The following is a 14343-nucleotide window of genomic DNA, read 5'->3' on the forward strand; positions in this document are numbered from 1 at the left end:
AATATACTTTGATAGGATTTATATTGCAAAAGGATTTATATTGCAAAAGAACGCCCCAAGATGCTTCACAGCTAAATTTAGGGAAAATAGATGCCGAGCTTGAAAGAGTCAAGATTAGAAGAGCAGATCAAAAGCTTGGTTGAAGAGATGGGTTATGAGGAGCTTATTAGGACAATTGGAGCTTTCAAGACTGAGATCGATAGATTTTTGTTGGGTAAGGGTATCGAGGGATACGGAGCAAAGGCAGGTAAATGTAGTTGAGGTACAGATCAGCCATGATCTAATAAGAATGGTGGAGCAGGCCCAAGGGGCTGAATGACACACTCCTGATCCTATTACGAGGTAGAGAGAGAGAGCTCCAGAGGATTAGGGATAGAATTCCAGAGAGTAGGATTGACAACAGAAGGTTTTGCAACGAATGGTTCTGTTGGGGGAGGGTGGATAGGGTGGGGTGGGAAGGTGGGGTGGGGGGGGGGGGGGGGTCGGTGGCGGGCGGGATTGTACACAGGTTAGAATGAGAGATTTTGGGATGAGATTTAAGGCTGAAGAAAATTGCAGAGGTAGGGTGGAGCAAGGCCATAGAGGGTGTCATAGACAAGGGCAAGGAGTTTGAATTGAATGCGATGGGGCACTGGGAGTCAAATTTTAACAGCATCATTGAAATAACAAATCGTTAAAATGTTTAATTACTTTGGACCATCTGCTAGATGTAGTGGTCACAGCAAAATCAAAGAGCTCATTGAGAAAGCAGCAGACACATCTGCTGACTGTGCAGAGGTTCACCCTGGACTAGCCATTGGCCAACTGTAGCTTCCGCAGAATAAAATAGCAGGAGGATTGTGCTGACTGACATTAGTCAGCCACTCTGGGTGAGTAAGCTGGGCTGATGGAATTCGTATTGTGGTGGGGTGTGCGTCTGTGGGGTTGCAATTATTGTGTGTGTGTGCTCGGTACTTGCATGTGTGTAGTGTGCGTGCGTGTACTGTGCTTGCTAATGGGTAGTGTGCGTGCGTGAACTGTCCTTGCGTGTGCATGTACAGTGTGCGTGTACTGTTCTTGCGTGTGTGTAGTGTGCATGTGTGTACTGTGCTTGCATGTGTGTAGTGTGCGTGCGTGTACTGCGCTTGCATGTGTGCGTAGTGTGCGTGCGTATACAGTGCTTGCGTGTGTGCGTGTACTGTCCTTGTGGGCGTGTAGTGTGCATGCGTGTACTGTGCTTGCGTGTACTGTCCTTGTGGGTGTGTAGTGTACATGTGTGTACTGTGCTTGCATGTGTGTACTGTGCTTGCGTGTGTGTAGTGTGTGCGTGTACTGTCCTTGCGTGTGTGTAGTGTGCATGTGTGTACTGTGCTTGCATGTGTGTAGTGTGCGCATGTACTGTGCTTGCGTATGTGTAGTGTGTGTGTGTGTATACTGTCCTTGCGGGCGTGTAATGTGCGTGCATGTACTGTGCTTGCGTGTGTGTAGTATGCGTGTACTGTGCTTGCGTGCATGTAGTGTTTGCATGTACTGTGCTTGTGTGTGTGTAGTGTGCGTGCGTATACAGTGCTTGCGTGTACTGTCCTTGTGGGCGTGTAGTGTGCATGTATGTACTGTGCTTGCGTGTGTGTAGTGTGCGTGCGTATTCAGTGCTTGTGTGTACTGTCCTTGTGGGCGTGTAGTGTGCATGTATGTACTGTGCTTGTGTGTGTAGTGTGTGTACTGTGCTTGTGTGTGTGCGTGTACTGTCCTTGCGTGTGTGTAGTGTGCATGTGTGTACTGTGCTTGCATGTGTGTAGTGTGCGCATGTACTGTGCTTGCGTATGTGTAGTGTGTGTGTGTGTATACTGTCCTTGCGGGCGTGTAATGTGCGTGCATGTACTGTGCTTGCGTGTGTGTAGTATGCGTGTACTGTGCTTGCGTGCATGTAGTGTTTGCATGTACTGTGCTTGTGTGTGTGTAGTGTGCGTGCGTATACAGTGCTTGCGTGTACTGTCCTTGTGGGCGTGTAGTGTGCATGTATGTACTGTGCTTGCGTGTGTGTAGTGTGCGTGCGTATTCAGTGCTTGTGTGTACTGTCCTTGTGGGCGTGTAGTGTGCATGTATGTACTGTGCTTGTGTGTGTAGTGTGTGTACTGTGCTTGTGTGTGTGCGTGTACTGTGCTTGCGTGTGTGTAGTGTGTGCGTGCGTACTGTGCTTGCATGTGTGTAGTGTGCATGCGTGCTGTGCTTGCATGTGTGTGTAGTGTGCGTGCGTATACAGTGCTTGCGTGTACTGTCCTTGTGGGCATGTAGTGTGCATGTATGTACTGTGCTTGTGTGTGTACTGTGCTTGTGTGTGTGTAATGTGTGCGTGTACTGTGCTTGCGTGGGTGTAGTGTGTGCGTGTACTGTGCTTGCATGGGTGTAGTGTGTGCGTGTACTGTGCTTGCGTGGGTGTAGTGTGTGCGTGTACTGTGCTTGCGTGGGTGTAGTGTGCGTGTACTGTGCTTGCATGGGTGTAGTGTGCGTGTACTGTGCTTGCGTGTGTGTAGTGTGCGTGTACTGTGCTTGCGTGTGTAGTGTGCGTGTACTGCGCTTGCGTGTGTGTAGTGTGCATGTACTGCGCTTGCGTGTGTAGACTATGCTTGCGTGTGTGTAGTGTACGTGTACTGTCATTGCATGTGTGGTGTGCATACGTGTACTGTGCTTGCGTGTACTGTGCTTGTGTGTATTGTGCTGGCGTGTAGTGTGCATGTGTGTACTGTGCTTGTGTGTGTGTAGTGTGTGTCCGTGTACTGTGCTCGTGTGTAGTATGTGCATGTACTGTGCTTGTGTGTGTGTAGTATGTGCGCGTACTGTGCTTGCGTGTGTGTGTAGTGTGCATGTGTGTACTGTGCTTGCGTGTGTGTAGTGTGCGCGTGTACTGTCCTTGCGTGTGTGTAGTGTCTGTGTGTGTACTGTGCTTGCGTGTGGGTGTGTGTGCGTGTACTGTCCTTGCGTGTGTGTAGTGTGTGTGCGTACTGTGCTTGTGTGTGTGTAGTGTGCATGCGTGTACTGTGCTTGCATGTGTGTAGTGTGCATGTGTGTACTGTGCTTGCGTGTGTGTAGTGTGCGCGTGTACTGTCCTTGCGTGTGTGTAGTGTCCGTGTGTGTACTGTGCTTGCGTGTGGGTGTGTGTGCGTGTACTGTCCTTGTGTGTGTGTGTAGTGTGTGGGTGTACTGTGCTTGCGTGTGTATTGTGCATGTGTACTGTCTTTGTGGGTGTGTAGTGTGTATGTATGTACTGTGCTTGTGTGTGTTGTGTGCGTGCATGCATTGTGCTTGCGTGTTTACTGTGCGTGCATGTACTGTGCTTGTGTGTGTGTAGTGTGCGTGTACTGTGCTTGTGTGTGTGTGTAGTGTGCATGCGTGTACTGTGCTTGCATGTGTGTAGTGTGCATGTGTGTACTGTGCTTGCGTGTGTGTAGTGTGCGCGTGTACTGTCCTTGCGTGTGTGTAGTGTCCGTGTGTGTACTGTGCTTGCGTGTGGGTGTGTGTGCGTGTACTGTCCTTGTGTGTGTGTGTAGTGTGTGGGTGTACTGTGCTTGCGTGTGTGTAGTGTGTGCGTGTACTGTGCTTGCGTGTGTGTAGTGTGCATGTGTATACAGTGCTTGCGTGTACTGTCCTTGTGGGCATGTAGTGTGCATGTATGTACTGTGCTTGTGTGTGTACTGTGCTTGTGTGTGTGTAATGTGTGTCTGTATTGCGCTTGCGTGTGTAATGTGTGCGTGTATTGCGCTTGCGTGTGTAATGTGTGCGTGTACTGTGCTTGCGTGGGTGTAGTGTGTGCGTGTACTGTGCTTGCGTGGGTGTAGTGTGTGCGTGTACTGTGCTTGCGTGGGTGTAGTGTGCGTGTACTGTGCTTGCGTGTGTGTAGTGTGCGTGTACTGTGCTTGCGTGTGTAGTGTGCGTGTACTGCGCTTGCGTGTGTAGTGTGCGTGTACTGCGCTTGCGTGTGTGTAGTGTGCATGTACTGTGCTTGCGTGTGTAGACTATGCTTGCGTGTGTGTAGTGTACGTGTACTGTCATTGCATGTGTGGTGTGCATATGTGTACTGTGCTTGTGTAGTGTGCATGCATGTACTGTGCTTGCGTGTACTGTGCTTGCGTGTACTGTGCTTGCGTGTATTGTGCTGGCGTGTAGTGTGCATGTGTGTACTGTGCTTGTGTGTGTGTAGTGTGTCCGTGTACTGTGCTCGTGTGTAGTATGTGCATGTACTGTGCTTGTGTGTGTGTAGTATGTGCGCGTACTGTGCTTGCGTGTGTGTAGTGTGCGTGTGTACTGTGCTTGCGTGTGTGTTGTGTGCGCGTGTACTGTCCTTGCATGTGTGTAGTGTCTGTGTGTGTACTGTGCTTGCGTGTGGGTGTGTGTGCGTGTACTGTCCTTGTGTGTGTGTAGTGTGTGCGTGTAGTGTGTGTGCGTACTGTGCTTGCGTGTGTGTGTAGTGTGCATGCGTGTACTGTGCTTGCATGTGTGTAGTGTGCATGTGTGTACTGTGCTTGCGTGTGTGTAGTGTGCGCGTGTACTGTCCTTGCGTGTGTGTAGTGTCCGTGTGTGTACTGTGCTTGCGTGTGGGTGTGTGCGCGTGTACTGTCCTTGTGTGTGTGTAGTGTGTGCGTGTACTGTGCTTGCGTGTGTAGTGTGCGCGTGTACTGTCTTTGTGGGTGTGTAGTGTGTATGTATGTACTGTGCTTGTGTGTGTGTTGTGTGCGTGCATGCATTGTGCTTGCGTGTTTACTGTGCGTGCATGTACTGTGCTTGTGTGTGTGTAGTGTGCGTGTACTGTGCTTGCGTGTGTGTAGTGTGTGTGTACTGTGCTTGTGGGTGTGTAGTGTGTATGTACTGTGCTTGCGTGTGTGTAGTGTGCATGCATTGTGCTTGCGTGTTTACTGTGCTTGTGTGTGTGTAGTGTGTGTGTACTGTGCTTGCGTGTGTGTAGTGTGTGCGTGTACTGTGCTTGCGTGTGTGTAGTGTGCGTGTGTATACAGTGCTTGCGTGTACTGTCCTTGTGGGCGTGTAGTGTGCATGTATGTACTGTGCTTGCGTGTGTAGTGTGTGTGTGCTGTGCTTGCGTGGGTGTAGTGTGTGTGTGTACTGTGCTTGCGTGTGTGTAGTGTGCGTGTACTGTGCTTGCGTGTGTGTAGTGTGCATGCATTGTGCTTGCGTGTTTACTGTGCTTGTGTGTGTGTAGTGTGTGTGTACTGTGCTTGCGTGTGTGTAGTGTGTGCGTGTACTGTGCTTGCGTGTGTGTAGTGTGCGTGTGTATACAGTGCTTGCGTGTACTGTCCTTGTGGGCGTGTAGTGTGCATGTATGTACTGTGCTTGCGTGTGTAGTGTGTGTGTGCTGTGCTTGCGTGGGTGTAGTGTGTGTGTGTACTGTGCTTGCGTGTGTGTAGTGTGCGTGTACTGTGCTTGCGTGTGCGGTGTGCGTGTACTGTGCTTGCGTGTATATAGTGTGCGTGTACTGTGCTTGCGTGTGTGTAGTGTGCGTGTACTGTGCTTGCGTGTGTGTAGTGTGCGTGTACTGTGCTTGCGTGTGTGTAGTGTGCGTGTACTGTGCTTGCGTGTGTGTAGTGTGTGTGTACTGTCATTGCCTGCATGTAGTGTGCATGCGTGTACTGTGCTTGCGTGCAGTGTGCATGTGTGTAGTGTGCATGCGTGTAGTGTGCATGCGTGTAGTGTGCATGCGTGTAGTGTGCATGTGTGTAGTGTGCATGCGGGTGTGTAGTGTGCATGCGTGTAGTGTGCATGCGGGCGTGTAGTGTGCATGTGTGTACTGTGCTTGTGTGTGTAGTGTGTGTCCGTGTACTGTGCTTGCGTGTGTGTAGTATGTGCATGTACTGTGCTTGCGTGTGTGCGTGTACTGTGCTTGTGTGTAGTATGTGCATGTACTGTGCTTGTGTGTAGTGTGTACGTGTACTGTGCTTGCGTGTGTGTAGTGTGCATGCGTGTACTGTGCTTGTGTGTAGTGTGTGCGTGTACTGTCCTTGCGTGTGTGTAGTGTCCGTGTACTGTGCTTGCGTGTGGGTAGTGTGTGTGCGTGTACTGTGCACTGTCCTTGTGGGTGTGTAGTGTGTATGTATGTAATGTGCTTGCATGTGTGCATTGTGCTTGCGTGTTTACTGTGCGTGCGTGTACTGTGCTTTCGTGTGTGTAGTGTGCATGTACTGTCCTTGCGTGTAGTGTGCGTGTGCATTGTGCTTGCATGTTTACTGTGCGTGCATGCACTGTGCTTGCGTGTTTACTGTGCGTGTGCACTATGCTTGCGTGTTTACTGTGCGTGCGTGCACTGTGCTTGCATGTGTACTGTGTGTGTACTGTGCTTACGTGTGTAGTGTATGTACTGTCCTTGCATGCGTGTAGTGTGTGCGTGTACTGTCCTTGCGTTTGTGTAATGTGCGTGTGTACTGTCCTTGCGTGTGTGTAGTGAGCGTGTGTACTGTGCTTGCGTGTGTAGTGTGCCTGCATGTATTGTGCTGGCGTTTGTGTAGAGTGCATGCTTGCGTGTGTAATGTGCGTGCGTGTATTGTGCTTGCATGTGTGTAGTGTGCATGCGTTTGTAGTGAGCGTGTGCACTGTCCTTGTGGGCGTGTAGTGTGCATGTGTGTACTATCCTTGCATGTGTGTAGTGTGCGTGCATGTACTGTGCTTGTGTGTGTGTATTGTGCGTGCGTGTACTCTGCTTGCGTGTGTAGTGTGCGTGTGTGTACTGTGCTTGCGTGTGTAGTGTGCATGTGTACTGTGCTTGCGTGTGTAGTGTGCGTGTGTACTGTGCTTGCGTGTGTAGTGTGCATGTGTCTATTGTGCTTGCGTGTGTGTAGTGTGCGTGCGTGTACTGTGCTTGTGTGTGTACTGTCCTTGTGTGCGTGCAGTGTGCATGCGTGTACTGTGCTTGCGTGTACTGTCCTTGTGGGTGTCTAGTGTGCGTGTGCGCACTGTGCTTGCGTGCGTGTAGTGTTTGTGCGCACTGTGCGTGCGTGTACTGTGCTTGCGTGTGTAGTGTACATGCATGTACTGTCCTTGCATGTGTAGTGTGCCTGTGTGGTGTGCTTGCGTGCGTGTAGGCGTGTACTGCGCTTGTGTGTGTGTGTGTAGTTTGCGTGCATATACTGTGCTTGCGTGTGTGTAGTGTACGTGCATGTACTGTCCTTGCATGTGTAGTGTGCCGTGCTTGCGTGCGTGTAGGCGTGTACTGCGCTTGTGTGTGTGTGTGTAGTTTGCATGCATATACTGTGCTTGCGTGCGTGTAGTGTGCGCGTGTACTGTCCTTGCGTGTGTGTAGTGTCCGTGTGTGTACTGTGCTTGCGTGTGGGTGTGTGTGCGTGTACTGTGCTTGCGTGTGTGTAGTGTATAGGCGTGTGTATAGTGTGCTTGCGTGTACTGTGCTTGTGTGTGTAGTGTGCGTGCATATACTGTGCTTGCGTGTGTGTAGTGTGCTTGCGTGTACTGTGCTTGTGTGCGTGCATATACTGTGCTTGCGTGTGTGTAGTGTGCATGTGTAAGGAAGAACTTGGATTTTTAGTGTTTTTAATGATCTCAGGATGTCCCAAAGCTCTTCGCAGCCAATGAGGTACCTTTGAAGTCTAGTCACTGTTGTCCTCTGAATAACTGACATGGTAGGTCAGCTGGTCTATGTTGGGCTGGCAGCGTGCTATTTTCTTGTCTCCATGACAGGTGAGTTTCCCATGTGTTCGCCAGTAAGTGGCTCCCCACAGTGCGGGTTTAACCATTGACCCTGGGCTGTGCTAACCCAGACAGGGTGAAGACTAAAGGCACAGCTGTCAGCCCATAATGCTGAAACACAAACTGGCTGGGCTGTGAACACGAAAGCTCGTGTTGGCGATAGCCAGAATTGAGAGAGTTGTACCTGCAAAGGAGCGGTTACTGTAATGGTAACAGAATGTTCCGGTGACAGGTGTGAGAAAACGAACATATTTTCGGTAATTTAAGGAAAATATTGTGCGAGCATTTGGAAATAGAAGTACAAATGCCCCACTTTTGATGAGAACTCAGGCCCCGTAAATGCTGCAAAAATGGGCTGAGAGGGCTGTCCTGGGCTGAGAGGGCTGTCCTGGGCTGAGAGGGCTGTCCTGGGCTGAGAGGGCTGTCCTGGGCTGAGAGGGCTGTCCCGAGAGATTGTGTAGAATGGGCCGATACTCGCTGGAGTTTAGAAGAACGAGAGGTGATCTCACTGAAACGTATAAAATTCTCAGAGGGCTCGACAGGGTAGATGCTGAGAGGCTGTTTCCCCTGGCTGGAGAGTCTAGAACTAGGGGGCATATTCTCAGGATAAGGGGTCGGCCATTTAGGACCGAGATGAGGAGAAATTTCTTCAGAGAGTTGTGAATCTTTGGAATTCTGTACCCCAGAGGGCTGTGGCTTTTCAGTCGTTGAGTATATTCAAGACAGAGATCGATAGATTTCTGGACACTAAGGGAATCGAGGGATATGGGAATAAGAGGGGAAAGTGAAGCTGAGGTCAAAGATCAGCCATGATCTTATTGAATGGCGGAGCAGGCTGGAGGAGCTGTGTGGCCTGCTCCTGCTCCTTATGTTCTTATGAAACACACTGCAATATGCATGCTGCAAGCTCCCACAAATAGCAATGAGATAAATTGGGAGGAGAGAGTGAGTGTTTGTGTGTGTTGAATGAGTGCATGTACAGATCAGTACTCATTAACTTTAAGTGCTCAGAAAAATCAATTATTGGACTGCAAATTGGTTCAGTTCAATTCCAATAATGACTAAACTATTTTTACATTTTCTAGATTTTCAAATTCCCTCATTTTTTAAATAAATAAAGATGTTCTATGCAGTCACAGAGAGCAGACACACTCCTCCACACATTCCTAAAGTCACCGCGGGCTATCAATTAAAATGGCCACAGGATCAGCAGAAAAGATCACTCCCCTTCCCTTGTGGCACTTGGCCTGGAGCCCAACAGAAAACAGTCAAATCACATCACTCCCGAGACTGGACTGAACCCACTGCGGCGTGAAGCAACTTCTGTTTTTCCTCTCTCGCACATTTCACTATTTGTTCGTGGAGAAAAATATTGTTATATACTCTGAAAATAGAATACAACATTTTCTAGAAGAGCCCAAAAATATGTGGAACCACTGTAATCCTCACAGGGAGCTAAAATATTTCACCTGCAAACAGATTTGTGTGGGGGAGGGGCATTTCATTTTACAATATCTGTATTAAAAGCTGATGTCTCCTGCATGAACCACACCATCTGAGTGCTGAAACAGCTTGCTTTGAGTCACACTGCTCCACATTACCAACCTGCGCCTACGCTGGCTTCAGATCTGAAGGACAGAGACCCTTTTCCTACTTATTAACCCCACAGAAGGCGAGTGCATGGGATCAGCTACCTTCAGATACTTCACAAGGTCACCGGTGATCTCCTCTGTTGCCGACTGACTCGTCTGACAGTAGTGGAAGAAATTGTGCAAATATTGGTCCTGTAAACAAAGCAGAAATCACGCTCGCAGTGAATTTTACAAATGAACAGCTTGTCGCTGGAATAACGCACAACTATACATAACATACACATGTAGGCAAACATTCTAGGTGGCGGCAGTCTGTTTCATTTCCTACAATTTACTCAACCGTATCATTTCCGCATCTGTTTTACCAGCTTGTTACGACCCGAGCACCTGCTACACCTCAATAAAGACAAGCTACAGGAGCAGTGTATAAAAGGAAAAGAAAGATTAGCATTTATGTAGCACCTTTCATGACCTCAGGGCATCTCTAAGCAATTTACAGCCACTGAAGTATTTTTGAAGTGTAGTCACTGTTGTAATGTCGGAAACGCAGCGACCTAATTGTGCACAGCAAGGTCCCACGAACAGCAATGAGATAATGTCCAGATAACCTGTTTTTTAGTGATGTTGGTTGAGGGATAAATATTGGCCAGGACACTAGGAGAAATGCCCTGCTCTTCTTTGAATAATGCCACAGGATACTCAGATAGGCTCAAGGACCGTGGTCGATTTAGTTTAGAGCAGCGTAGACTTGGAGGCGAGCTGATAGAAGTCTATATTTTAGAGGTCATTCTTATCTATCTAATCGTAACCAGAGAATCACCTGCAACAGCTTCTCTTCCTGCTCCCGCATCGTTACCTCTGGTGTCCCCAAGGATCTATCCTTGGCCCCCTGCTAATTCTCATCTACATGTTGCCCCTTGGCGACATCATCCGAAAACACAGCGTCAGTTTCCACATGTACGCTGACCACACCCAGCTCTACCTCACTGCTTCTTCTCTCGACCCCTCCACAGTCTCTAAATTGTCAGACTGCTTGTCCGGCATACAGTTCTGGATGAGCAAAAATTTTCTCCAATTAAATATTGGGAAAACCAAAGCCATTGTTTTCAGTCCCCACCATAAACTCCATTCCCGAGCCACTGACTCCATCCCTCTCCCTAACATCTGGCTGAACCACACTGTTCACAACCTTGGTGTCATATTTGACCCTGAAATGAGCTTCCGACCACATATCCGCAGCATAACAAAGACCGCCTACTTCCACCTCCATAACATTGCCCATCTCTGCCCCTGCCTCAGCTCATCCGTTGCTGAAACCCTCATCCCTGCCTTTGTTACCTCTAGACTTGACTAGTCCAATGCACTCTTGTCTGACCTCCCACATTCTACCCTACGTAAACTTGAGGTCATCCAAAACTCGGCTGCCTGCGTCCTAACTCGCACCAAGTCCTGTTCGCCCATCACCCCTGTGCTCGCTGACCTACATTAGCTCCCGGTTAAGCAGCGCCTCGTTTTCAAAATTCTCATCCTTGTTTTCAAATCCCTCCATGGCCTCGCCCCTTCCTATCTCTGTAAACTCCTTCAGCCCCACAACGCCCCCCCGCCCCCCCCCCCCGAGATCTCTGCGCTCCTCAAATTCTGCCCTCTTGAGGATCCCTGATTATAATTGCTCAACCTTTGGTGGCTGTGCCTTCGGTTGCCTAGGCCCAAAGCTCTGGAATTACCTGCCTAAACCTCTCTTTCCTCCTTTAAGACGCTCCTTAAAACGTACCTCTTTGACCAAGCTTTTGGTCACCTTTCCTAAGTTATCCTCATGTGGATCAGTGTCAAATTCTTTAAAAAGGGGGGGAAATTCAGTTGTTTACACCTCCCGTTAGCGCCTTAAGAGGGCGCTAATGGGGCGCAAAGCAACTAGCGCCCGGGCGCGGCGATAGTTGCGCCGCTCACGAAATTAACTAGACATTTTGCGGCGGCGATAAACACTACCGCCACGATCTCCTGTGCCGGCAGATCGTGACGTCAGTTGAGTGCGCAACGCCCCGGGTACTCTTTTGTTGGGACCCAAAAAAACAAAAAACAAATTGGGACTGTAAATTAACAAAAGTTCAACTAAAACTTAACAAATCAAATTAAAATTTGGTTTTCCGGGTTGATGATGCACTCCACTCCCCGCGGCGCCCACCGGTCGCGGAAATACTCAAGCGTGCCGGCGGACACCGCGTGCTCCATCTCCAGGGCCACCCGGGCGCGAACATGGCTGCGGAAGAGAGGCAGGCAATCCGGCCGGATGACCCCCTCGACCGCCCGCTGCCTGGACCAATTGATGGCTCTTTTAGCCAGGCCCAGGAGCAGGCCTACAAGGGGGTCCTCCAACCTGCCCGCTCCCCTCCGCACCGGATGACCGTAGATCAAGAGCGTGGGACTGAAGTGCAACCAAAAATCGAGGAGCAGCCCCTTCAAGTAGTGAAAGAGGGGCTGCAACCTCTCACACTCGACATAAACGTGAAACACGGACTCCTCCAGGCCGCAAAAAATGCAGGCGGCCTGGGAGTCCGTGAACCTACTTAAAACCATATTGCACGGGACTGCTCCGTGCAACACCCTCCAGGCCAAGTCCCCGATGGAACAAGGGAGGACTCCCCCGTAGAGAGCCCTCCATTGGGGACCTCCGCCTCCGCCGGTCGGCAACACACCACGCCAAGGCGTGTCCGGACGGCAGACGAAGATGGCAAAGTGGAAAGTGTGCAGGAGCAGCCCGTACAGGAAACCCCTCCGCGCGGAGCAACGCCCCGGGTAGCGCCCGGGACCGGATATTGAGTGGCGCCCCCTGCCTTACCGCCTGCCACTAGCAACGGCAGGTTGAGGGGAGTGTTTTGGAGTCAGAAAGGGACTGGGGGAGCGCTATTTAAAGGCGACCGCTTCCTGCCTTTTTTTGTTGGTGACATTTTTGCACCACGCATTCTGAGAGAGAGAGATTTCTGGAGAGATTCAACGCTGTGAAGGAGTTTTGAGTACTGAGCAGCACTTTGCAGGTTCATTTTAATTTGCCCTTCCTTGCTTCGCCAGCGCTCTGAGTTAGCGCCTCGCTGCTCAGCCTTTGCACCTTAAGACAGGTGTGAAGCGCCTGATTTATCGCTCCAATCACCTCCAGGGGCGATAAAAGCCAAATTTGTCGTCGGAGGCGATAATTAGTGCCAGGCGCTAAACTTTGCGCACGGCCAATAATGGCGCCCCAAACGGGGCGATACTGAATTTTTCCCCCTTTGTCTTAAAATACTCCTGTGCAGCGCCTTGGGACAATTTACTGCGTTAAAGGCGCTATATAAATACAAGTTGTTGTATAAGATAATTAAAGGGCTGGATAATGTCCTTATTGATAGGTTATTCCAGTTTAACAGATTGGGGAGGACCAGGGGACACGAGTTTATGTAAGAGTAGGAATAGACTGGATATTCGGCGGTTCTTCTTTCCCCAGACAATAGTGAGGCTCCGGCTGGTGTGGTGGGTGTCGACTCTCTGCATGTCTTCAAGGGGGAGCTGGGCCGGTTCCTGACTGGGGCAGAGATCGCATCATATGGAAGGTCAGTGTCTTTATAGACAACACTTGGTCCATGTGATCTCCTGGACTGGTTCCCATCGCCTGAGGGGAATTTTCCAGAGTATTTTTTCCCTTATTGGCCCAGGGTTTTTCTGCCTCTCCCAGGCGATTACGTGGCTGCGGGGCAGGGGGGGGGGTAGTTGGAAGTGTCTATTCCTGATGTTCCAGGCATCATGAGTGTGGGGCAGGCTTCATGGACCAGCTGGTCTTTTCCTGACTGTCATTTTCATATGTTAATATGTATATGACAGGACATCACAAAAAATACCATAATTACACTGATGCAAAATGGACCCTGACAAAGCAGGTAGGAAAGTGCATGTTTGATGAACAGTGCATCCTGTGGCTTGTGCTGTAAACTAAACTACTTTTCCACATGATCATAGAGTCATAGAGTTTTACAGCACAGACAGAGGCCCTTCGGCCCATTGTGTCTGCGCCGCCCATCCATCCCTGTCCAGTCTAATCCCATTTTCCAGCATTTGGTCCATAGCCTTGTATGCAATGGCATTTCAAGTGCTCATCCAAATGCTTCTTGAATGTTGTGAGGGTTCCTGCCTCTACCACCCTTTCAGGCATTGAGTTCCACATTCCAACCACCCTCTGGGTGAAAAAGTTCCTCCTCAAATCCCCTCTAAATCTCCTGCCCCTTACCCTGAATCTATGCCCCCTTGTTATTGACCCCCCCACTAAGGGGAAAAGTTCCTCTTTATCTACCCTATCTATGCCCCTCATCATTTTGTACACCTCAATCAGGTCCCCCCTCAGCCTTCTCTGCTCCAAGGAAAACAACCCCAGCCTGTCCAGCCTCTCTTCATAGCTGAGGCGCTCCATCCCAGGTAACATCCTGGTGAATCTTCTCTGCACCCTCTCCAAAGCAATCACATCCTTCCTATAGTGAGGCGACCAGAACTGCACACAGTACTCCAGCTGTGGCCTCACCAGCGTTTTGTACAGCTCCATCATAACCTCCCTGCTCTTATATTCTATGCCTCGGCTAATGAAGGCAAGTATCCCATATGCCTTTTTAACCACCTTATCTACCTGCTCCGCTGCCTTCAGGGATCTATGTACATGTACACCAAGGTCCCTCTGACCCTCTGTACTTCCTAGGGTCCTACCACTCATTGTGTATTCCCTTGCCTTATTTGTCCGTCCAAAATGCATCACCTCGCACTTTTTAGGGTTAAATTCCATTTGCCACTTTTCTGCCCATCTGACCAACCCGTTTATATCGTCCTGTAGCCGGAGGCTTTCCTCCTCGCAATTTACCACCCCACCAATTTTCGTGTCATCTGCGAACTTACTGATCATACCTTTTACATTCTCATCCAAATCATTTATGTAGATCACGAACAACAAGGGACCCAGCACCGATCCCTGAGGTACCCCACTGGACACAGGCTTCCAGTCACAAAAGCAACCTTCAACCATCACCCTCTGCCTCCTGCCACTCAGCCAGTTTAGGAT

At 49.8% G+C, this 14343-nt stretch overlaps 1 protein-coding gene across 1 annotated transcript in view; it reads right to left on the reverse strand.

The window, feature by feature from the left end:
* The window catches only part of LOC147124903 (dedicator of cytokinesis protein 11-like), a 458563-nt gene that overhangs the window by 250049 nt on the left and 194171 nt on the right, over window positions 1–14343 (reverse strand). The window contains exon 23 of the mRNA XM_085994653.1: window positions 9378–9467. Coding sequence (XP_085850779.1) covers window positions 9378–9467 — 90 coding nt within the window. The remainder of the gene's footprint in view (window positions 1–9377; window positions 9468–14343) is intronic.

This window comes from Somniosus microcephalus, chromosome 1 (assembly GCF_052327205.1).
Source record: "Somniosus microcephalus isolate GS21.2 chromosome 1, FLI_Smic_1.0, whole genome shotgun sequence".
NCBI lineage: Eukaryota > Metazoa > Chordata > Chondrichthyes > Squaliformes > Somniosidae > Somniosus > Somniosus microcephalus.